The sequence below is a fragment of the Lipophrys pholis genome (assembly GCF_963383615.2).
Source record: "Lipophrys pholis genome assembly, chromosome: 1".
Classification (NCBI taxonomy): Eukaryota; Metazoa; Chordata; class Actinopteri; order Blenniiformes; family Blenniidae; genus Lipophrys; species Lipophrys pholis.
This window is the reverse complement of record NC_137635.1, coordinates 19702536-19727164: the sequence shown is the minus strand read 5'-3', so window position 1 is coordinate 19727164 and position 24629 is coordinate 19702536. Positions and strand designations below refer to the sequence as shown.

The window sequence follows — 24629 nt, the reverse complement described above, 5'->3', positions numbered from 1 at the left end:
AAAAGTTTCTGGCAGCGGTGGGATTCGAACCCACGCCCCCGAAGAGACTGGAGCCTTAATCCAGCGCCTTAGACCGCTCGGCCACGCTACCTTGGTGGAAGTGCATGCTGGGTAATTTGCTTCTTTAATAAATCACACATGTTTGGACGTGAGATATGATGAATATTGACGATTATTATACTGTACATCTAACTGGGATAAACGGGCAAAAAACATGCATTTTGTAGATATGCAACCCATGATACCAAGAGTTATTGAGAACACACATATACAAAATACAAACCTATTTATCTCCACCAGGTAGCGCCACTAAACTACAAACGTAGGCACAAGGAATCAGGTCAGCCGATTGACGCATGGATTAATGAACAAGTTGCATCTTCTATGGACAAGTTGGACCTACTAACCAACCATGTAATTCGCTTTGACGTTGGACCGATCGCAGCTCAATCAGAATGCAGATAAATCGGACCTGAGAAGGAGGGCGTGGCCTCTTACATGGTCATTATGCACAGAAGTTGCATTCAGGGGCCAGCAACTTCGAACGTTTTCTTCACCTTGATTTTAGTCTGTCGAAGTTCCTGTTGATTTAACTTTATTTTTTATTATCCCATCGAATGGATTTTAAATGAGCTTCTTGTATGCAATCTAGTCATCATGTGGTGTTAATATAAAACAAATAAGGTGCTAATTAAGATTAAGTGAGAATATGTCATAGATTCTTCAGTTTTCATTTGCGTCACATTTCTGTCTGTTTTTCATCTGTACCATGTGTACTGTCATGACACATTCTACAACACACATTGTGGGTTTCCAGACAACAAGCTGTTGTCAATATACTTTGTAAATCAGCCTGTGCCGTCCCGGAGACTTGACTGGCCGAATCCACTAAGGCGCCGGTACTTAAGGGGGGGAAGAATGACGTCACCCGTGGCAGAGTCGTTTAGAGGGGGGTGGCCATCCTTCTGCGTGTGTCAAGGTGCATAAATAAAGCATTGTGTTGCTTTGGCGTGAAGTGAGCAGCAACTTTCAAATCTTTTCTCTTGCTTATGTTTAGACAGGTAGGCAAGTACTTTGTATTTATTTTACTCGTTTGTTAGGCAAGTTAGACCCCTGAGATAAGAGGGTGATTTTGCATTTATCCCTGATTTATTTGTAGTTATGACGAGAGCACTTTGTAAATAAACTTTTAAACAGCCAGTTTTGGTCTGGCTGTTTGGACCAGTGAAGGATGGCATTTATGTTGCATTCCAGCAGCTCCAAGGTTGGGGCTTTTTTATTTTTATAGATCATATATTGATTCTGTGCTGAGCCTCTCTCTTCTCTGCTGGTTTAGTAACCTCAGCACTGGGCTGAAAGTGCACTAAGCAGTGCAACAAGGACCAGCAGTAAGTATGTGGAAGTTCAATAGTTCTGTGCCACCAACAAATAATCAGGAACGTTCCAATAGCTTACATGCTGCGTTTCAGCTTGAGTGCCTGTTGCTGTGGATTATATCAATGAGACACACTTATCCAGTTGATAGTTACCTGTAGAAAAATACTCACTGGAGGAATAAATGACTCAGTTGTAGACCTTTAATGTAAGAGCCCTTTCTTTGAAGAAAACAGGAATAAATATCAATACAAAGCACGCTTTATTTTACAATTTTGAACATTAGTTTCTCACATCCATTCTTCCAACATAAGTGCGTTAAACTCTGAGGCAAATTAAGAAAACATTTCTCTCATTTTGATTATTTAGACTTTTGTTTCATGCAGACACATTCACTTAGCAAAACAGAGGATTATGGGAGAATTAGGGGAAGAACAGTAAGAATGACTAGCACCACAGAGAGAAAGAAACCTGGGGATAGATGGGATGCAAATGTTTGAAAGTTGAATGCTCACGCTCACACTAAATAACTGCCAACAGCAAAAAAATTCTGTCGTAAATATGTAAACGGTCACCATTCAAGGTCGTACCCAGAATGTGTAGAAATCCACCTCACACATCGACGACTACGTCCTCAAATGGCTTCAATATTTATGTTCATGTTTTACTCCTCCATCAGCGCCCAGGCCTCTTCTGCTTTCATGTAGTACTGATTGGCCAGGCGACCTTTCATGGCTTCCATCGCTGCTTCTGCTGCTTCTGTGAACAGGTCACCTGCACAAACAGAGGATACCTTCTCATTACACAACTGCTGATGTTTAAAAGTTCTCTTCTCGATTGCGGTAAAAAAAAAGAATTGTCTGTGTATAAATAGTCTGATATCCTACTTTAAAATTTAATTTAAACCATTGTTGAATTCCATTGTTATTATGATCATGTTGAGATTGGAACTTTTACCACTTTTGACAAATAGTCTCTTAAATGCTCTTACTCCCATTACATCTACCTTTTCAGAAAGGTGTAGTAGTTTTCCATCTATCTACATCTTGAACCTCTTTTTGAGATTTGCAGATGACAGAACTTCATGTATTCTTCCTGGCATCCTCCAGTTGATGTACCATCACCACAAACAACTGTTGTCAAAATGTCAGGGTTGTATATGTTATGTACTACAAGTTTAGACCAATATTCAAAGCGCTTGTCGCTAAAATAAATGAAGAAAATAGGCATTGTTAATCATGCCGATGTCTCACCCGCTTTCTGTGGGTCTGCGGTGAGCTTGTGGCCTCCCTCTTGGTACATCTCGGCCTCCCGGGCCAGCAGGAGATAGCGAGGTTCATCCTGCGTTCCGTCGAACTCTCCCCCCTCGTCGTAGTCCGTCATGTTTAACACGGTGTCGTACCAGTGGATCGCTTCCTCCCAGTCCTGTTTTCTGTAGAGGCGAAGGGTGAAAGTATCATTAGTTGTGGAATAGAGGGAAAAGAAACAAAAATAAAGAAATGACGTCATTGGACATCAGTATGTCTTTGCCAGTTTCCATTGTAAGCTTCTGAGCTTTATACTGAGCCGTGGTCATGTGTTCTAATGTTACATCTCAAAGCAACTGCGCTGGTGCTGAGGTTACCAAACCCAGGTTGGGCTACGGGGAACATCTGCTGGGAGTTTGCATGTTTTCCTGTCACATACCGGTAATTATTTTCTGAGTGCTCCTTTTAGTCCCCAGAGTCGAGAAATGTGCATTTGAGACTAATGAGTGACTTTAGAGTACCTGTAGATGTGTATGTTGGGTGTGCCCCGTCTTTGCAATGTTCTAAAACCACCGGGGCCGGGTTGCAACATAAAACCATCACCAGTTAGACCAGGACAGGCGTGTCAGCTTGACCCAGCTCATCTGGTTTTGATTCAACGTTCACTGACCTTTCAGCCGACAGATTGATCCCAGTGTCAAAGGCTCTGGCCACCGTGATCATTGATGACCTGTCGCCAGCCTCAGCGGCCTGCAGCAGATACTTGAAACCCTTCATCCTGTTACCGGCACAATTCTGTCAACAACACAAACACGTCAGAGTGTGAATGCACAAACTGAGAGTTTGCGAGAGAACCACAAACACACACAGTGCAGCGTACCTCCACCTCCATGTCGGACAGAATGTGATGAGGCAGCTGCATGTAGCACTGTCCCAAAGCCACGATGGCCTCCAGCTCTCCGCACAAGGCCGCTCTCTCCAGGTGGAAAAAGGCCGAGTCCTGATCCCACTGCTCGTCTTTCTCACAGAAACGACCTGCTTCGTGGTATCGCACCATGGCCAGGTGGACCTGGAAGGGGAAACACGGTTTTTGTTGTTGTTTTTTTTTAACCTACGAATCCATGTCAAGACAAGACAATCTGACACGAGTAAATGTTGTGCTGTCGCACCTTTCCGAGGATTGACTGGCCAATCTTCTTTTGCAGGAGTGTGTCGAGTCGTTCCACCTCTGTGGCCACGCAGGACGACCGGTGGACGTGAGCACGAGACGAGTGGTAGAAAGTCCATTTCTCCTCCGTCAGCTGAAGCAAAACAGACGCCATGCATTACAACACAAGAACAAATCGTAAATTCAAATGTGATCTTGATGGGATGAAATGAAAAACAGATCAAGGCTGAAAAGTGAAACTCTGCTCGGTCAGGGGGGTATCGATCCAGAAAGGGCTGGTGTACTCTGAACTAATATACGGGATAAATGTAGGCTCGAGTTCAGAGAGGCAGAAAACCATCACCTGAGCACCAACATACCGGATTTATCTGAATTTCTTCACTGTACTCTTAACTGTAAATTATGAAATGCTGTGATATGTTTTGGTTGTGTTCAAGGAGTACGCCCCTGTTCGCCAGTCTTTCAATGAGAGAAATTTACATGAAAAAATGAGGAAAAACTGCACCACAAAGCACACACACAACGTTACTATGGGGAAAAAAACAGGAGCAGGACAGCAGAGGCAGTAAACTGGAGGTAGATGGTGTTTTAATTCAAACTGTAGCTTTTTTTCCTTTTGTGCATTTTTGCATTTTGTTTGTTTTCACTCCGCTGCAAACGGGAAACAAAAGCAGTGGCAGTCGGCTTAATAAACGGCACAAATCTTCAGCACGAGCAAGAAAGCTTCTTGGAGGAAAGCCTGCAAAGCGCTGCACAGCAGGCCCGTGAGCCTCCATGCAAATAATCACCCATTCGTGGTCAGGGGTGCCTGACATGTCATGAGTGAGGATTGCAGAAACTCTCGGAGGAGCTACCATCTTCCTCTAGTGAGAGGGAAAGAGAGAGCAGGTGGAGCTGAATTAAAGAAAAAGGTGAGGAAAAGATAACAGGGGAAACGATGAGGGCGATAAAAGGACAATCACAAAGTGACTCTGGGTGAGGAATGTCAGAGGAATATCATTTGTTTCCAGGGAGGAAGATTATGATGGAGGCGAGCAAGGCATTTACAGTATTTTGGTTTGTTTACCCGTCTGAAACTGTCGTCATCCGACTCGGAATAATGTCTCTGGTAGCGGTGGTAGGCCTACGTGATGATACAACATGCATTATACAACCAACCAAGTTTAACACATAGTTCAAACAGAAAGAGCTACAAAAGTTTAACATGAAAATCAGATCAGATGTTCCACCAGTCTGTTCACTAATGCATTTCAAATAATGAGTCCCCCCCCCTCAACCATTTGCAATATTGGTGAGAACATAAGACAACTCCAGCGTTTCAAATATAAAGTAAGTTAAATGTAATTTGAACCCCAGAAACATAAACGGAACGTTTGCAAATGTCAGGATACAAAACTGGTGGTAAATATATCTTGCAAGCAAATTCTGACTGACCTTAGTATTCAAAATAAATTCATTCTTACCCCATCTACATGGTCATTTGGATCCCCCTCGCTTCTCCGCTCACTGGGGTAGCCGCTGTCCCCGCCACTCTCCGATTCCTACAAACAGAAGTCAAATGAGAGCGTACATAAGCCTGGACGAGGCCTGATACTTGAGAATCCAGCAGAGAGCGTGACAAAAAAGAAAAAAGAGCGACCAGAGGTACTTGTAGACTTTTTACTGTCTGATCTGTGACTGGAGAAGGAATCGATGCCAAAATGTCAGTGGGATATTTGGAGATGTTACACTCCCTTCAGTCTCAGTAAGTTCTATTTGTGGGCTTTCTCTCTTTCTTTGGGCACTGTAATGTGGCTTCACACTTATGCCAACAATAAAAGCCACATGAGACACAATCTGTTCTAATATAAATACAAATTTACTTGCTTTTGAATACATTTGTTCAACTTATTTAAACAGGTGCATTTTTTCCACATAATTCAAATATAACATTTCTTAGACCAGTTGACATGTTTCAAGCCTTTTTGACGTTTTATTCTTTATGGCCTTAAAAACCATAAAATGCAATAATCTGAATATTTCACAACATGAGAAGATGTTGATGACATTCATATTTTTTAGATGTGCAGGTAAATTGCTTGCATTGCTTAAGGACTCTTGTTTTTATTACCATTTTAATTATCATCACCTTTGTTTTCTTCTTTCTCCTGTTGCACTTTTAGAGATGAAGACTTACTATTTGTATAAATAGTCCTTTGTGGCTCTTGGTGCTTCGCGGTGAGTCTGTGACTTACCTTGTGTTCACCTGTGTTGTTATTGTTGTGGAGTCTGTCGTGTTCATACATTCCAGTGAAAGACAAGCCTGTGAAATGATGTGAAGAACCACAAACGTCATGCTTTCTTGCAGACAACCAGTCATTTGACATGTCAGCGATGTGTGCATCAGTCGGCGACTTGCCAAGAGATCCACCGAGAGTGAGCGGGGAGCAGGGGATGGAGTCCACGTCGCTCATGTTGTCGTCGGCTGACGAGGTTTCTGACAGGCGCGACAACAGCGGGGGAGCCCGGCCCGTCGAGAAGGTCCGGACCCGTGGGGAGCCACACTGCTCTTCACTGCCCCGCAGCACCGTCTTGGCTGACTTCTGAGAAAAGAAATACGAAAAAAAGGAGATTTAGAGGCAGTTGATGCCAAAGCACCTATCATCTTGACTGAAAGAAAAGATCCTCGGATTTTTGATTTAATTCATTACTTTCCACCGTTTCAAGCTGCATAGTTAAGTAAAGTTGCTGCCGATTTTAGACCCTGATTGACAATTCTAATTGCTCATATTACAAAAATGTTGAAATTACTAGCAGTTTGTTGGTGCAGTCCAGCTGAGACTTCTCCCCTGGAGAAAGGTCGAACGGCGTCAGGTCCATGCTCTTGCAGATCTTGTTACACAGGTGGGAGTGAAAGAACAGAGCCATGCCTCGGACACCTGGAACAAAGTTCTTATCATGATGGAGAACGTACAATAACTTCCATTCAGAGAACACACACACACACAGAATGTCAAAGTCAAGGATACCTAGATTCCCATCGCCAAAGTCAGTCCCCTTCTCAGTGTGGATCTGAGGGTCGGTGTAGAGATCTCCGACTCCCTGGATGTCGACTACGATCAGCTGATGGCCTGACCGCTCGAAACTGAAGTGACTGAAGGCCTGGAGGAGAGAAGAGTGGCGTTACGCTTCACTGTCAGCTGAGAGTGTTTCAGTCACTTGAAGAGGAGCGACGCCGGCTCACCTGCGGAGTGAGTCGGATGTTATCGTCCCTGACAAAGCCCGAGTTGGAGTTGTACTTGATGTACTTGCCCTCGATGTAATGCTCCAGGTGGAAGAGAGGTTTGCCCGGTCTGTCGATCATCTCAACCACACACATCTGCATGATGTCCACCTGGTAGTTTTAAAACATTCATTTCATGCATTTGTCTCACAATGGGGAACAGAGAACTGGGGTTATGGAAATAACCTTTGGTCAGATGCAGTACAACTCATTCAGTATCTACACACTGCAGATGTAAAAAAAAAAAAAAAAAGGGGGGGGGGGGGGTATTTTACTCATAAACAATAGGTAAATTCAAATGTAATTATAGTTTCTCTGAAAACAATGTGAAATATAAAGTAAGTTGTTATTATCAAAATAAGTACAGAAAATACAAAACGTGTGTTTGTTGAATTATAATTATTTTCTTTATCACCAGAGAAGGTTTGGCTAATTTTGCAGGAATGCAACCGACAGAGCTCTGCTGCACAACTGACATGCATTTTTCTTATAATTAAAGCACCACTTAAAGGGGAAATAAACATCTACCAAACACAAATTTAATTCATTTGTGTGCATAGTTTTCAAAACCTTATATACTCCTGCTTTGCTGAAGGATTAAGCTCAGAGATACAGCTTTTCTCTGCAAATACATAAACATTGCTATTGCAGTCCTATATAAGGATAAAAACAAAAAAAAAAAAACACCACATCAACATGGTGGTTTCAGCTGTAAAAAAGTTTTTAGTTATTCATGTCTGAGAATCTTAATGTGAAGGAAAAGTTGGACATCAAGTGTCAAACTGTTGGTCTCATTAACATTCCGTATTGCACATCCAAAGGTTTTGCATAACAAAGCATTCGACCCATATTTACAGTTTTCACAAATCTTATCAGTATCCTGAAAAACTGTTATCAGCAAATTCTCGTCACGCAGACAGCAAAAACGAAATCGGAAATTGAAGCTGTTTCCGTCTCCAGTGTCGTAATGCACTGCGATCGTTTGAGGGATTATCTCTGGTTCTGTCTCAGCCCGTCAGCGGAGAGCGTTACGTTTCTCCCGTACCTGTTTTGGAGGTTTGTGACGGTTGTACTCCTCCCCCCACAGTTTGGCCTCCATCTGTAGCCTCACGTCCTCGAAGTAAACATCTCTGTCCACCGTCTCCATGTAACGCTTGGCCACATAGTTCGATGCAGACTTCCAGTTGCTGCTGTGGGAGAAATTCGACAACTTCTTCCTAGAAATTAAAAAAAAAAAAGAAAAAAGAAGTGCTTAATGATGAGGGGGGGGAGGAGGCATGTGTCAGTAAAATGTATACATATATGGAAACTTTAGGGCTGGAGAAAGTATAAACTGTTATCGTTATCAGCTGAAAGTGATGGCAGATGTACCCAGTGTGACTGGTTTCACCCACAAGAATCCAATCCCAGCAGGAAAACATACCACAATACAGAATAATTCTATTTTAGGAAGACATGTTTTGGGATTTATTTATTTTTCTACTTTCTGTGGGATACTGAGGAAAAAAAGCCAAAGTGTGGGGGACGTGAATAGATCCAGTTTTTTGGGTTTTTTTTGCGTTTCCCACTTTACTATTAAAGACTGACAATCATTTCATCATCTTTCACTGTTTAATGTCACTAAAGCCAGAGCACAAGGGAGCAGCATTAACGCTGTGTACAAATTGTTCTCCACCTAATCAGTAAACATCAAGTGAGTCCACACAATCAGAGGGGAGTTAAAAATAAATGTCCATGTACTATCGTGGGAGATTTCACAGAGCTGAGCTGAAGTCCATCAGCTGCTCTCCCCACGATTAGGAGAAAGGGAAGAGGACCTGAACCTCTTTCAGGCTACAATCGAAGTGAGACACATGACAGCGTTTTGTTTACAGCTTCGGTTAGGAAACCTGGAACAAACACGAGACGACAAGTGATGAATATGGAGACGAATTTCAACGTACGTTCTGAAGCACTCCCTCATGGCTCCTTTCCCAAACGGCTGTGAGAAACCAAACAGGAAGAAATATGTAAGAAGAAAAAAAACCGAGATAAGACACAAGACTCCACAGTGACAGTTGTAGAAAGAGAGAAATAAGACCTGTGCAGCCATCTTGACATGGATCTGGTCTTGAACCCACTCTCCCGTCACCGCATTGTACCTGTCGAGTTGAAATGTTGCATCTCATCAATTATGTTCACTTGTCGAACAGCACAAACATAACAGTCATTTCCTTTAAGAAGTTCTTGTCAAAGTCGGCACAGTGAGGATGTCTACAGTGATTATAGCCTTGAGGGGCCTTTGTGTGAAGAGTTTAATTGTTTTCAACTCAAAAAGGTGAATCTGTGACTCTCGATTGTCTGTAGGTGTGAATGTGTGACTGTCTCTCTCTCTCTGTTTGCCCTCTGCGGGACTGGTGACCTGACCAGGATGTACTCTGCGTTTAGTCCAGGGGCAGATTGGAGCCAATCCAATCTGCCTCTGGACTAAATGCAGGGTACATCCTGCACACCACAACCCTGAGTTGGGCAAGGCGGCATGGAAAATAGATGGAAAGATTGTGTTCTTGTCAACACAGTGTGAACTTGTAAACAAAGTTTAGCTGTGGATCACTCAAACCTGCAGAGAAATGTAAGAAGAGTGGAAGATGGGCTGTTTAATTGCTTTATAACAGCTTCCAGATCTATTTTAGATAGTCAGCGAATGACCTCAAAAGCATCCATCTATCAGGTTTTATCCAGATTGAGATTTGCCGGGGCTGTGGGGACTTTCCCAGCCAACACTGGATGAAAGGCAGCCAATGATTTAACAGGTTAGCCGTGCATCAAATGACTCACACCAAGAGGAAAAGTCACTTTTTACTTTCAATAATTAACTTTAACGCATGTGTTTGGAATGTGGGAAGAACAAGAAGTTCCAAGACAAAACCGACGCAGGCACAGGGAGAAAAAAAAACAACTAAAACTTATCCAACATGTTCAAACTGCACCGCACATTGGAGAACGAAACACATTAAAGCAAAGCCTCCCGTATATAAAGTAAGTAAAGACACAAATCATCTCCTCAGTGTTCAGTTGTAGCACATTTAGCTTTAACTTTCGGAGTCAGCTGCGGCTTTGCGGACGTGCAACGACACAGTTGTTGGTCACTCGTTTGTCAAAGAGCACAACCTTTGACCCCGCTATACGCTGAGAGAACCCCACTCGTTTTCCTTTTTGGTTTTTCCACCTGTTGCATTGTGAACCACTGACACAAGCCTGCCGAACCTTGACCTGGCTGTCTTTTATTTGTTTTTTTTTCAAAAGCCTCTGCTGTGCTGTCAATAAGTCCCAATACATCCAGATAACAGATTAAATTCATCCTTACTGAAGTGCAAACACGGCAGTTTTTTTTTTATCTCATTCACATGACGAGGGGATCAGTAGGAATTCAGTACAAGACAAAAACAGATGCGCAGTATAAGAAAGCCGTACGTGTTCTCATTGTCAAACAGAAGGCTTTTTTTTTTTTTTTGGACTGAAACCATTTCCTTCCCCCAAACTGGTGACATAAAGCACATTGTGTGTCTGGGTCAATGTGTGTGTTTGTGCCCTGAGTTAATGGATAAATACAGTAGCTGCAGCTGCAAGTCTTCACAGCTGAAACCTGAGTGCTGCCAGACAGCCCGCTCTACTTTTCCACTCGCGTCTCCACAAAAACAAGAAAGAAAGAAAACGGCAGCAGTCCTCTCCAGCATCTAACTAATCGCCTCTCTCCTCTAGAACACTTCCTAACACGAGTCCCATACCATCGAGTTCCTGCCACGAGGGGGGCAAGGAGGAGTGAGGTTACGTGTGGGTAAAATTAGCACACGAAAAGAGAACACCAAAGCAAATCCAAAGCCTGGAGAGTCCCTCCTCCCGCTGGAGAAAAGTACAAACCCCGTGTGTTATATAAGAGCTATTCATTAGGCTCCTGTTCTTTGCCCATTCAAGTTGTCTTGCTGTGTCCCTTCCTTGAAGAAGTTTGTGAAAGGCGTTGAGGGAACTGCCGTGCCTGTTGTACAAAAGCCAGTAACCCACCCATCCAAATACCAGAGGATGGTGCCAAAGCACGGCCATGGTTCCAGTGCCCATCAAAAGTCATGTTTGTCAACAGTTAAGTTTAGCGCCGCCCCACTGACCAAGATATGGGCCAATAAGGCAACAAGAGGCCAGCGGCCAAGACCATGAGTGTTCCAGAGCGATGCAGGCGGATCGGTCTGTGTCAACAGAAACCTTGACCTATCAAACACTGAAGTAATCTAAAGAATCTTCAGGGGCAAAGCCACAGAGAACCACCGCCTCACTATGCAGTTCATATGGAGAGACAGAAGCAAAGCAGTTACATTTTGTTTGATAAATCCCTTCGTTGGTCGAATACTTTCCTATAATCCTAAAGTGTATTTGCACGAGCGTGCATCTGGCAAAGGTGTGTAAAAAATGACCAAAATGACATATATTCCATCGAATATACAGAAATTCTCAACATGAGAGTTAGTTAAATATAATAATTATTACTTGTATGACTTATTGTGTTACTTGAAGTATTCTGTGTACAATGCACATGGTCCAGCACACATTTTCTTAAGATATTTGCATGAACTGGGAATTGGAGTATTTCTGTGTAAGTCAATTAGAAAACATTGTGTTTATGCCATTATAAGAAATAATCCAAGAACACTACTGAATTCAATAATTAGTATGAGTGTTTTTCTTATGGTCTTGTATTTGCTTCAATTTACCATTGTTAAGTTAGAGGAGAGACGTGTACAAGTTATCAAATGTGGACACGTACTGGACTTGTATTGTCCGAATAACAATGTCATTTGTACCTGTAACGGACGCAGGGTTCAGTCACAATGTCCTCCAGGTGAAACTCCGCCCAGGGGTCGGGCATGGCTTTGGCCTTTTCAATGGCATGGAACCATGCCGCCTGTCGCACAAAACAACCGTATTATACATCAGTATTTGTTTTTAATCATGCATAAATGATTAAACTCCTAGAGCACACAGGGGGAGGAGGAGTAGGTTTGTTTTCCATGCATGGAGTTTCAGTGCACAATATGAGTATTTTATAGACGACTTTATTATCTTTTCTTCCCACTTCAGATTTCCTTCAATGGCAAAATGTGTTAGAAGTGTTGAAAGTATGTGCTTTAACTAAAATTGAAGTGAGAGAATGATAATACTAAGAGATTCTTATGTCGGATGCCGTTCCTGCTGCAATCTGACTTGCTGCCCATCTGCAAAAACAAAATCAAAATAACATTCCTCCTCCCGACCTTTAATCAAGCCTCTGTAGTAATCTAAATCGGATGGTGAGTAAACCAATCCCTGTCCGGCCCGACATAGCAAGCAGCAGCAGCACGTCTCCCTCGTACATCACTGCAGGAATGCTGGACATGTATATATAAATAGAGTGTAGCATTTACATGAGAAGCGAGTGTTGCGTCTGAAGATGGAGGGCAGACGATACGTCCTACGTCAGGCCTCATCTAACTGCTGGGACTCTGACGTGCTACCAGAGACTTTACAGTCTGCTGACTTCAAGATCAAATTGCTCGAAAGCATGGCCGGTTGCAAAAATGTATATATTTTTTTTAAAAGCATTTATCGGCAGAAATACTGTCATCTTTCTAAACTATGTTTAAAGAAGCAGTAGAAATATTTTAGACTCCTGGATATTGATATGGTAGCAAGAACAATTCATTCATAAACAAAACAACAAATCAAGAAGGAAGTGAGCATGCAGGAAGGGTGTCAGACGGAAATGAGAGAGGTCAAACGTGAAGAGAAATACCAAAATGGAAAAAAATGGGAAGCAAATTAGAGAGTGAAGAGGATGATCACGGGTGAAGAGGGAAATCAATACAGTCAGATCTGAAACTTACCCGTGCACGTTCAGACAAGACCTTGTACGAGCGAGGTTCTGCCTTGGTTTCTGTTTCGCTCTGTGCAGAAAGGTGAAGAAAACGGGCGGCTTTCCATCAGCAAACAACTTAAGCGGCATCATTACAAATAAAACAAACATTAGTTTCATAAATGCTCCAAACAGAGAGCTGCTAAATAGTGTGCACTTTATGCTGCTGATCTGCCGTGTCAGTGTTACAAACATACTTGTTTACATTCACCTGAGGTGAAAACCACTCCCTGACACTTCCTGTACTCATCTCAGCGTTCATATGATTGGCCAACTTTCCACTTGAGTAAACACACAGAGAATACCCAGGCACACACACACCTAAATGACACAGATATTGATGCGTCTGTGCAGGCCATCTTTCCTTATACGGTAAAGGGCTGTTCTCACAGAAATTTGCAGAAGTCCACTTGTTGTGCTGATGCACGAGCAGATCTGATCTAATTCCAGCATTTGATAACAACATTTCTCTCTCGTTGAGTCTTTGCATCATGCAGTCACAGAGGCGGAGGCTCACCCTGCACACAAAGTTGCTCTTGGGGAGAGAGTTTGACAGCTGCCGTGTGTACACCAAGCTTTTCAAATAGTGGCAGACTTCTTTGGCAGAGTCGTCAAGAATGGGAGCAATGAAGTGATCATCATCGTCGTCGTCCTCACTGGGGTTGGCATCACTTAGGGAGGATGCCCGGTATTTGAGGGCATTTCTCTGAACTGGGGGTCTGGTGGCACTGCCGTCTTCCTCCATGCGGAACATGAGTTCGTCCTCCATGTTGCCTGGTGTGCATTTGACAGGAGAGAAGGTAGAGAGAGCAGTGAATGACTGTGGAGCAGAGACTCAGGCGGCCATTAGAGTACGTGATCACAACAATCCTGCATGATGGCTGCAGTGTACAATGTGACCCATGCGTGGGGGAATCCTCTTAGAGTGGCTGCACAGAGGAACAACAACAACATAGTAATTCCAGCCTTGGGACTTGATAAACATACACATCCCGCCATAATGCACATTGAAGTAAACAACCTGAGCATTATCTGGTTATTTGGTGTTACTGAAGGAATACAAGCACCGATCTGTTCGACTGTTTGGGATCATTTAAAGGATCAGCTAGTTGATAGCGTGGAATGTAGGAATATTCCCTGCTGGTGCAATGTGACCAACACATTGTGAAGCACACAGCAGCAGCCATGAGGGCTGTACATGATATCAGTGTGCAGCATTAAAGCCATGCACAAACACTGAGTTGTATCTTTCCTGTTTAATAATGCAATAATACAAATAAATATAACCAACCTGAAAATCGGATGCACCAATGAATGGCAGAAAGTTGACAGAGTATCCGCTCCTCTTCCGTCTCCCTGCAGCTCCAGTTTGGAGTTAAAAGGTGGATGTTTAAGTAGCTTCGGATAAACACGCCTCCAGCAGCCGAGCGGACGGGGCGGACTGACTCGGTCCCGGTTCTCCGGTGTGTCCTGACGGTCCGGGGACGTGCCTGGCAAAAAGGGGTTGGTGGTGGTGGTGGCGCGATGTACTCGTTTCAGTCCACCACGACGCGGAGCTTCTTCTGCACGTAGCGCACCACTCTGTGCAGCTTAACCCCGCCTCCGGCTGCATTCACGGCTGTCGGAAATCGAACGCACTCACAGTTGGACAATGCAAGAGCGGATATTCAGTGATGCGTTCAGGCGAACTGGGAAACGGGACAGATCCCAAGACACAACATATCTCTTTCAGCACCTTATTTGTTATTGCTTACTTTTGTCTTAGTTTAGTTTATTTCAGTTATTTATACTGTTTTTGTTCAGTGCATTCATTTCCCAGGCAACACACATACTCACACCCCAAGAGGCAAAACTGAAAAAAAAAAAAAGACTATATACAAGACTGAGAAGGACAATATGTACTTTATTATCAACCATGAACAATGTACAAACATGTCCTTAAAGCTAGTATGCACACCACTTTATCAAGCTGGATTTCTACGAGTCAAACGATCCCCAATTAACTCAGTGGCTCCCAAACTTTTCCTGCTGGGTCAGCACTTTTACAAATACCAACATTAAATCATATTGCCTCTTCAACAGAGAAAATCAAAATATGACAAAACTATCGCTCCATTTTAAAGTTTTAGAGGACAAAAAAAAAAAAAAAGATTATAAAGCCAGGATAAATCTTTAATTTCTCTCGCAAAATAATTACTGAAAAAAAATCCCTCTTTGGGGTTTTATTGGCGGATTAGAACCAATGCTTCTCTAACATTCCCTCCCTCGGTTTGTGAGGGTAGTAGAGCCACTCACAAGCCAGCCTCATAAAAAATAATGTCTCGAGCAACAATAATCAAATAATATTCTGTACTAAGCAACAAATAGTTGAAATGCCTATATAACGGTCCTTTGAAAAACAGTGACAATGAGTATGTAAACGCCCTGTGGATGTGAAAAGGGGACATGTCTGGGCAAAAGAGGACATCTGGTCACCCTAAATTACCTCAGGAAAAACTTTGAAGATCTTGAGATCAGATTTCAACTTGGTCACCAAATCAGTTCATGTTGTTTTTCCAGCATACAAAAGTGGTTTGATTATTTAACTGATTCATACATAAAACCTGCGATCATGTTGCCACTAGAGCTTGTTTTATTCGACTCTTGCATGAAATGTCATGTTATTCTGTACAACCAGAAAGAAATAATGCACAAGCAGCTTTACTGGTCATGTCCATGCTGTTTTCTGTATCTCAGTTTTATGACAAACTGGAATGAACCACACTGACTTCTGTGACGTTTCCAGTGTTCTGTAACGTTCATTCATACCCAGAGTGAATGTAACAACAACTTTTCTCGTTATGAACACGCTGTTTTCTGACTTGGAATTATGTGACATACTGTAACACTAGAAACATGTGTTTGTTTTTTTCCCAACTAGTTAATGTTACACTAATCATTTTGAGCTCTGAGGCAATTGAAACTCACCACAAGAAGCCATTGGAACATGTGGCTCAACAGGAGGATCAGGTTTTTTAGCTGATGTAGTGTGTAATAAACAAACTGTCACAAATAAAGTAAAATATAGTCAGGTATTATTAGTATATGGCCCATGAGGTGAACAAGCTCCAACAACCTGCAGTAAATCTCTATGAATAGAAACATTATCTATGCAATATTTTCAATACTGACTTTTCAAGCATGAACAATTCATCATAATTTGGTATATATGTGTGATATAACAATGTTGTTTTATTTTATTGGCAGGTTTTCATGAGGCTCACTATTTGGCTGGTTGTTCTTGTCACGTGATCTCTCTTAACTGGAAAATTCCAGTCCATTTCTTGTTGTTAATGAACCAAGATACCATTGGTCTTCCTCAAGCATCCTTTCACTCCACCACGCAAGGCTCTGTGTGCTTCTTGTAATCTGGCCAAACCATTGCAACTTATTTCTGCATGCAACCTCTACAAGTGGCTCATATCCTGAAATGTATTTTGAATCGTCGTCAAATTTCCTCATTGTTGTTTCCAAGTTATTCCAAGATAATAAAGGAGTAGTAAAAGAATACGAACAAAAATATTAAATATAAAAAAAAAAATGGCAACAGTAAACAAAGGGGCTTATTGCTGTATTCCATGTAAACAACACATTATAAGCGTTTAGCGTCATCACGGGTTTAGTGATGACACGTCAGCACCTTACATCGTAACCGTGGAAACAGAACCAACCATGTCCGGTTCGCGATGTATGCTAAAAACGGAAGCCACTGTTGTTGATGCCGTAATGGTATTATTCGGCACCCGCGATTAGATGATTCTTTGTTAACTGACAGTAGCAGGAAAGAAAATAATCGCCATATGAAGGAACTAGTTGTATAAATTGTGATGTCCATCACGTGGTTAATGCGCGGTAGCGTGGCCGAGTGGTCTAAGGCGCTGGATTTAGGCTCCAGTCATTTCGATGGCGTGGGTTCGAATCCCACCGCTGCCAGCTTATGTTTTCTTAGAATTTTAGCAAACAGTAAGTGTTATCCTTCCTGTATTTATGGGTTTCATATGTTACAGAAAAAATGACTGTTCTCCGTATTATGCCTCATGTAGAACACATTAAAATTGTGATGGAATAGTGCCATCTTGTGGCCACACAAGATGGTTCTCCTCAAATCTGAAATCACTAAACAAAGTGATCTTAATTGCTCTCCACTAAAAAAAATGCACACAGTTCTAAAACATCATAAATTTTCTTAAAGATGGTGTTGAGCTGAACATTGGTACACTGTGATGTCTGTTGCGCTATTTACTTGCTCTCGATAATAACAAGGATAATAACAATAGACCCCAAAATCCTGGAATACATTTGACATAAGACAGTGTTTTAGTAATTAGTTTTATTGATTGTGAATTTCAATAAAATTATCTGGACTAAATTAAAAGTACAAATCTGGCAACACAAAAAGTGTGTTTTGTCCATTGTTGGAGGCTTCCCTCTGTTTTAGATCATGTTGTGTGACTATTGTATGATCATTCACTATTGAACCACACATTCTAACACATCATGTTTCACTGAGCTTTCACATTTCTTTCTTTCATGTGCTTAGAGGCCACATATTTCAGTTTTCGGATCGCGAGCTGGGTGTCTTCAGTAGATATATCATGATGCCACACAGCCCTGACCGAGTTTCCAAAATAGGGGTACATAAGAACACTGACACCCTGCCCCAGTGCGGCCTCCTCTTCCTCATCAACCTGACCCATGCGGGCGCAGAACTCGGCGGGAGTCAGACTGGGATCCTGCATACGGAATCGTAGGATGTTTGTCTCCACAGCAGCAATGTCCACAGCAAACAGAGAAGGGGTGTAGTCTGTCACAGCTGAGAGAAAAGATAATTCCAATAGGACGGGTATAATAGCCAATGACTTCTAATAATAATCAGAGGAATGAACGACTGACCTTGAGCAAAGGTTTTGGCATTTTGGTGATCTTTTTCCAGTCTTCCTACCATTTCCTGTAATGATATTTTTCCAGCTGCCGCTAGTAATCCAACTTGTCGCATCCCTCCACCCAGAGCTTTACGACACCGGACCGCCTGGGCTATGAAGTCCCGAGGTCCGGCCAGCATGGTACCCGCGGGGGAACCCAAGCCCTGATACAGACCAAAATCAATCATTTTACATGATGCAAGTTTAGTGGTATGTTCTTCTTTACGTCTTCTGAGAGAGTTTATGTTTATTAGACCCACCTTAGAGAGGCACACACTGACGGTGTGTGTGTGCTGCAGGATGGTGGATGCAGGCACCCCGAGGGCCACAGCAGCGTTCATCACCCTGGCTCCGTCCATGTGAACAGACAGACCATATCGATCCGCCAGAGCACGGACCTGAGAGGCACAAATAAACTGCTTTTTTGCGAAAATGCTTGGTCCTTTGTTATTTTTTGGGTTATTTTCATGAGGAGGCCAAGTTGATAGAAAAATGGTGGAAAACATCACTTTAGCATTAAATAAGTCGTTACTTTGACATTAACCAGGATAATGTTGATACCAAGATATATAAGATATGTATCACATCATTGTTGCACTGCTGAAAAGTGGTGTAGGTAAATGTCGAGCCACTGATATACATTATGTGGCAATTATCAGTCAATATAGTATGTATTGCAGTATGTCTCGCTTGTCCAGCTCTTTTGAAACTTTGTCAGGAAAGTTTGCCTTTAAATGAGCAACATCCATGAGCTGAAGGATCCGTTATGGTGACTATTCAATCTGACTTCTTATTTACATTTTTTTCAGAACTAAAGGCAGAATAGAAGTTGTATGTACAACACTGGACAGCCCAAGAGAAGCTAAAAAAAAAAAAACATTCTTTAAACATAAATTCAAACACGCTGATGCATTCACACCTCCTGCAGGAAGCGCAGAGGCAGCACACGTCCTCCCTGTACATTGTGTGTGTTTTCCACACATATGAGGCGTGTCCGAGGGTAGTGGGCGTCTGGGTAACCATGGCGAATCTTCGACTCCAGCTGCTCCAAGTCAAATGTCCCATCAGGAAGGGTTGTCACTGTGGTGGAATGGACACCCGCCAGCTGTGTCAACACAACAAATGTTCATTTCTTTAACATGAAAATGAAGGGCTGAGCATCATGCCTTCCATTGCGGCCTGCTCACCTGGGCACTGCCTCCCTGCTCATAAATGTGTAAATGACACATGTCACCCACGATCATCTCGTCGCCTCGCTCCCTGCAGTGCACCATCACTGCACGATGAAATGTTCAGCAAGTTTAAAACCACCCTGGACTCGTAAAACCTGACTCTGGCTCTGGCCCTGGCTCTGCGCGATCAGCATATGGCTCACCTGCAATGAGATTGCTCATAGTCCCCGTGGGGACAAACAGGGTCGCCTCCATTCCAAACATATCGGCGGCAAGTTTCTGCAATTCTGTGGGAATCAATGGAGCACATTATGAGAAAAGGCTGTATCTCGAGGTGGGGTCAAAGGACAGAGGGCATACATAAAGCACTTTACTCAAACTCATGGGGTAAAAATTGATGTTTTGCAGATGGCAGGATGATACTGTCCTTTGATAAAAATAATATGCTCAAAACAGAAGCACAGCCTGATGTTGGTGAGGGGGTGGGCCGGTTCAAGAACCTCCGTGTATGCATTAAGTTTCTAACACGGTCCCAAACTATTCATTTGTGATTTACTGATGATTGTGAAATTGCCTCAAAGTGTGAGTGTGTGAAGGATTGCCATCACTCAAAAGTCAGTTCCAGGTCCCTGTTTTCCTCCAATCTGTGACTAAAGTTACAAAACAAATACAAATGCATAATGTAGTCTGGAGTTACAATGTGATGAGGGGACGAGTCTCAGCTGATAGGATCTAATTATTGTTAAGACGTGGCATGTCCTGAAAAACCGGGGGGACAACTGTTGAAAACAAATTCAAAAACCAAAAATCAAACAATGGAAGAAGCAAACTCTCAAACTAGATGTTATCCACCTCTTTTACGGACTTTTAAGTGAACTGCAAAACTGTGCTTTTAAATGTAACTAAGAACTTAATCCTCTGTTTTAAAGACTGTGTGCTCAGTCACCTTATACATTTGATAAAACCATGAATTAAAGTCCCCCCCCCCCTCTCGCTGGTTCTCACCGTTAACCGAGGGGTCTTCTCCCATCACATCATCCCCCACCTCAGACACCAACATGGCTCTGCGCATCTCCGGGGTGGGTTTGGTCACCGTGTCGCTGCGGAGGTCCACCACCCGGCCGCGGGTCGCGTCTCCCGGCCAGGATTGCCTGTGGTAGCCTCTCCTGTCGGGGTCACGGACTGGCAGCGCGTGCGCCGCGGCTGCAGCATGTCGCACGCTGAGCGGCTTCCTCAAATTGAGGAGCGTGAAGAGAGTCCTGCACGGGGCTGCGCTCAGAGACATGGTGGAAGCCTTTCTGTCATTTCGCTCCAGGAGATTTGAACTTTGGACCGGTAATCATTCCCTGAGAGAGGAAGTAATGGGTTACATATCGGTGCGCCTGCGTGCAGTGAGCGAGTAGGACCTCAAGGTGGCGCCACCTGCTTAAGAAAGTGACCATTCACGTCAGTGGAGTTTCAAACAAGCAGGAGCCTCAAACTCAAATGAGCTGGGGTCCACAATATTTCATCAAAATACTATCTATCTATCTATCTATCTATCTAACATGGAACAATATATATATATATATATATAGATATATATATATATATATAGATATATATATATATATATAGATATATATATATATATATATATATATATATATATATATATATATATATATATATATATATATATATATATATATATATATATATATATATATAGATATAGATATAGATATATATATATATATATAGATAGATATATATATATATATATATATAGATATATATATATATATATATATATATATATATATATATATATATATATATATATATATATCACTGTAGTAGATCGCATCACACCTCAGTTGTTGATTTACTTTGTCTGAGTTTATGGTTTTTACTAATTCCACCCACTTTTCTTCTGAAATTAGGTATTGTCAAGTTGGGGATCTCTGTAAAGATCATCTCGGTCAGTGTTCCTGAATTGGCTCTGTAATAAAACAACAATCTGTAATCTGTGAATGCATTAATGATTCTGTTACTGCAATCCAGGGAATGATCGATGAGATGTTCCCAATAAAGAGTTTAAAATCCAAGATTAAATTGCATTTGGGAAAATATACACACACTTTTTTCGGCATTCTCCAAACAAAAATGGAACAATGAAAACTTAAGATTAAGAAAAGCTGACAATGTGTTTTAGTGGTTGAGATGTTATTTTATTATGTCTATAGGCTAATCTTTATGCTCAACATTCCTCAGTTATTTCACATCAGAAGATATTTGGAACATCTGCATCTTGAAGATAATAATATAATAATAATATGAATAAATCTCATCTACGCACGCCTGACGGTGAGGCAAGTCTAAGCAAAGCGTGTGTCTATTTCAGTGTGCAGAGTGTGTGTACTCTGTTTTGTAGACAGGAATGGTGTGGAATGACGATGACACCTCCGGATTCTTCAAGGGTCACTGCCTGGCTTCTTTTTTTTTTTTTTTAGCCTGACCCTGATCGCTGAGCCACCGAGCTAAATGTGACTGACACTCATCCTCCGTTTATTGTAGAGATCTTTAAAGGTGGTGAAAGCCACCGCAAGCACAAACACACACAATCACAAGGATTGTTCTCTCTCTCTTTGTGGGTGATAACACGAGTCCCTGAGAGCAAGTCAATATTTGGAGGTGAGGCCTTGTGGGAATTTCTCCACATGGCCTGAGCTAGACTATGAGGGAGGTGCACTCGTGACAAAATAACTCCCTCCTCACCCGCACACTCACTTTTGCTTCTTGCCCTACAAATGCCATGACTGGATGTGCGCGAGATGCAGTGTTTACCCTCCCTCCCTCCCTCCCTCCCTCCCTCCCTTCACACACATTTCCCACTCGCATGCACGCCATATTCTCTGATGTTAATCACTCGATAAAAGTCCCAGTGTGTGTTATCAGGACCGCACCGTGCTGTAGTTAAGGTTTGCCGGTAATAGAGCCACATTTATGATCCATAACAAGTCTTCATTAAAAGTCATTAGCAAACATCGGCATCGTAAAAAGGCCACAGTTAGTCTCGAGAGCCCCACAAGAGCCGTGAACAGAGAGAGATGCAGATGCAGAGGAGCAATGGATGAGTGTGATGAGATGAGGAACGTGGGAGACAGACGTCCCGAGTTGAAGGGGGGGGGGGGGGTTACCGGATCACTGCTGGCACTGCTCTAACCTCACATTTTTGAGTGTGTGTGTGTGTGCGTGAGTGTGTGCACTCTGTGTCTTTGCGTGTGTTTTGTTTCTCCCGCATGCCTTCCTGCATTCCTCGCCCGTGCACCGATGGTTGGAGTGATGTTTTGGAGAAAATATTGAATTAGAGAAAAAACAGGCAGAGAGGGAGAAATGAAGGAGAGGAAGAAATATTGACTCCTTCTGGGAAGGAGCGAGACGGCAACGCCTTTCCAATAACCATAAACCCACTGGGCTGAAAATAGACGGGCCGAATGAATAAACGAATGTGTTCATCCCACACGAGCGCTTCTATTTCACGGGCAGAGGGGAATGGAGGTGACCCCCCCCCCCCACGCCCGCCCACCCCCAATCCTCTCTCCTTCTTTCTCTCTCCTCTTTCACTGAGGCCATTTCTTCACCAAGTGACGAGAGATATTAACCGGAACAAAACAGGTGTTTATGGGAAACCTTCTCTTTAGTCAGGCTGGTTCAGACACACACACACACACACACACACACACACACACACACACACACACACACACACACACACACACACACACACACACACACACACACACACACACACACACACACACAAGCTGCAGTGTAAAGGTGTCGACATCAGTGCCTGTGAAATGAGAGCAACATCTGTTTCACATTTCATAAGTCATGGGCCATGTGGACCCGCTTCACTTCTGTCTCTCACACACTCAGATGTGTTTCCATCACTTCAGAGGACATCGCAGCACTTTTCCTAGAGACTTGAATCCAGCACTCGAGTAACCTTCGTACACGTCAGCATTACCATAACCTTCACCCTCGCAATTTTATGTCACGTTTTATTTCCGCCCCCGGCTCAAATGAGGAGAGAGTACCCACAGTGTGTAACCTGTAAACAGATTCGTGTCCCCACAACACAAGCAATTCACACACAGATCGGCGGGTGTGTGCGACCTGAGGAGGCATGATGGTGTAGATTCCTCTCATTTTTCAAAACCAAACAGGGGGAAGGCCTCTGTGCCTGTTTTTCAGCTCCATAAAGGGTCAGTTCACTCTTTTTTTCTCCCACTTAATAAAAAGTTTTCTAACTTTTAGTGGGAAAAAGTCCTGTGATTTAAAACACTTTGCTGATATGTGATGGTTAACCATACATTTTGAACGATGGATGCTAATCCAATTTTATCAGCTGTACCTGCTTCAGTCAGAGACCAGGGTCCTGCCCAGCATATCGGGTGAAAGGCAGATTACATCATGGGCAGCTCACCACAGAGAGAGACACAATCACGTTCACGCCTACAGCCAATTAAGAGATACCAGTAGTAACAAGTCTGCCAGGGGGTTTCCCTTGGAATTTTTTTTTCTTTTTTTTTACATTCACACGGAGAAAACATGCAAACTAACCCTGAAAGTCCTCCGTTTTGATTTTAAACATCATCTTCTTGGCTAATTATCACATCACATTTTGATTCAATTTGCACTTAAGTTAATTACGTTTTCTCACACATTACAACAGGCTCTGACTCTGTAAAGCAAGCCCAAAAAGTTATTTATTTGGGTTGACGATGCTAAATGTACAGCAACACGTATTAGCTTGCCACTGGTTCATACTGAGCCTCAACAGACACTGTAGTTCTATGACTGTGACTAAATTTTGCAGACGACAAAGCAAACAATGTTTGATGCATTTCCAGCTTCAGTTATGATGCGTCTCGTTTGCGTACATGTTGCCTGACCTTTGGCCTACATGGTAACTCTAGCACATGGGTTGATCAAGACAACTTTCTTCATATTCAGGATTTTGTCTGAATTGTTGTTGCCACATGATAATCTGGCTTACAAATAATAAGTGTTTAGAAGAGGAACGAGGACAGATCTATGAGCAGTCTGGGAGGAATCTCCAACAAGATTAAGGGAGGGTTGTGTTGAAACCTCCCTCAGACTGTTTGCCACAAAGCTGCGTGGACAATATTGTGTCCAGTATTATTGCATGCTGAAGCAAAGAAATGTCTGTTCATTGGCAAACAACAGTACAGTGTGCCCACATGCTTTTGGCTGTATTGTTTATTCTTTGGTTGTATTTGCTAAGCTCTGAGAAGTCCCCCTGGCTCCACCTCGATTGTACGGAGGAGGGGAGGAATTCAGCTTGTGGTTGAAAAATGACATTTGAAAAGAATCAAACTTCACCACGTGTTTCCACGGAACTTGCAGCGAACAGTTTTTATTGGAAGCACTTTCTAGACCCAAACAGTCCCAAAGAAAACCCATTTACAGTGAAGTCTGGGGATTGTAGTAACCAATAAACTGCCTTTGAAAAA

The 24629-nt window shown here is 42.6% G+C and overlaps 2 protein-coding genes across 4 annotated transcripts; both read right to left on the bottom strand.

Moving 5' to 3' along the window:
* Positions 1-1617: 1617 nt before the first annotated feature.
* On the bottom strand, positions 1618-14585 carry eef2k (eukaryotic elongation factor 2 kinase). 3 transcript variants are annotated; one of them, XM_080472267.1, is made up of 20 exons: positions 14263-14585; positions 13489-13745; positions 12943-13002; positions 11884-11984; positions 9132-9192; positions 8995-9032; positions 8097-8268; positions 7013-7162; positions 6798-6930; positions 6580-6707; positions 6188-6371; positions 6024-6091; positions 5253-5330; positions 4856-4912; positions 4578-4652; positions 3791-3922; positions 3502-3690; positions 3292-3416; positions 2628-2806; positions 1618-2148 (listed from the first exon to the last, which is right to left on the bottom strand). In XM_080472267.1, the coding sequence occupies exons 2-20, from the start codon at positions 13738-13740 to the stop codon at positions 2039-2041; spliced, it is 2292 nt and encodes a 763-aa protein (XP_080328393.1). In that variant the 5' UTR covers positions 13741-13745; positions 14263-14585; the 3' UTR covers positions 1618-2038. The 3 variants fall into 3 exon arrangements, with proteins under 3 accessions (XP_080328393.1, XP_080328395.1, XP_080328394.1); XM_080472269.1 differs by lacking the exon at positions 4578-4652; XM_080472268.1 differs by lacking the exon at positions 4856-4912.
* Positions 14586-17329: 2744 nt separating this feature from the next.
* Positions 17330-20450, bottom strand: tha1 (threonine aldolase 1). The gene is made up of 7 exons (XM_080459712.1): positions 20110-20450; positions 19308-19391; positions 19120-19208; positions 18852-19037; positions 18193-18330; positions 17904-18096; positions 17330-17823 (listed from the first exon to the last, which is right to left on the bottom strand). The coding sequence occupies exons 1-7, from the start codon at positions 20387-20389 to the stop codon at positions 17513-17515; spliced, it is 1281 nt and encodes a 426-aa protein (XP_080315838.1). The 5' UTR covers positions 20390-20450; the 3' UTR covers positions 17330-17512.
* Positions 20451-24629: the final 4179 nt, after the last annotated feature.

Bases quoted from the DNA above. Each gene is read 5' to 3' on its own strand.
- eef2k (XM_080472267.1), bottom strand. From the start codon at position 13,740: ATGGAGGACGAACTCATGTTCCGCATGGAGGAAGACGGCAGTGCCACC. The intron at 9,193-11,883 runs GTACAAATGACA...TCAACTCGACAG, and splicing joins GAACCCTGCGTCCGTTACAG to GTACAATGCGGTGACGGGAG. The intron at 6,708-6,797 runs GTATCCTTGACT...ACTTTGTTCCAG, and splicing joins CTTTGGCGATGGGAATCTAG to GTGTCCGAGGCATGGCTCTG.
- tha1 (XM_080459712.1), bottom strand. From the start codon at position 20,389: ATGTCTCTGAGCGCAGCCCCGTGCAGGACTCTCTTCACGCTCCTCAAT. The intron at 19,209-19,307 runs GTGAGCCATATG...TTCATCGTGCAG, and splicing joins TATGAGCAATCTCATTGCAG to TGATGGTGCACTGCAGGGAG. The intron at 18,331-18,851 runs GTGTGAATGCAT...TGTGCCTCTCAG, and splicing joins CTCTGCGCTTCCTGCAGGAG to GTCCGTGCTCTGGCGGATCG.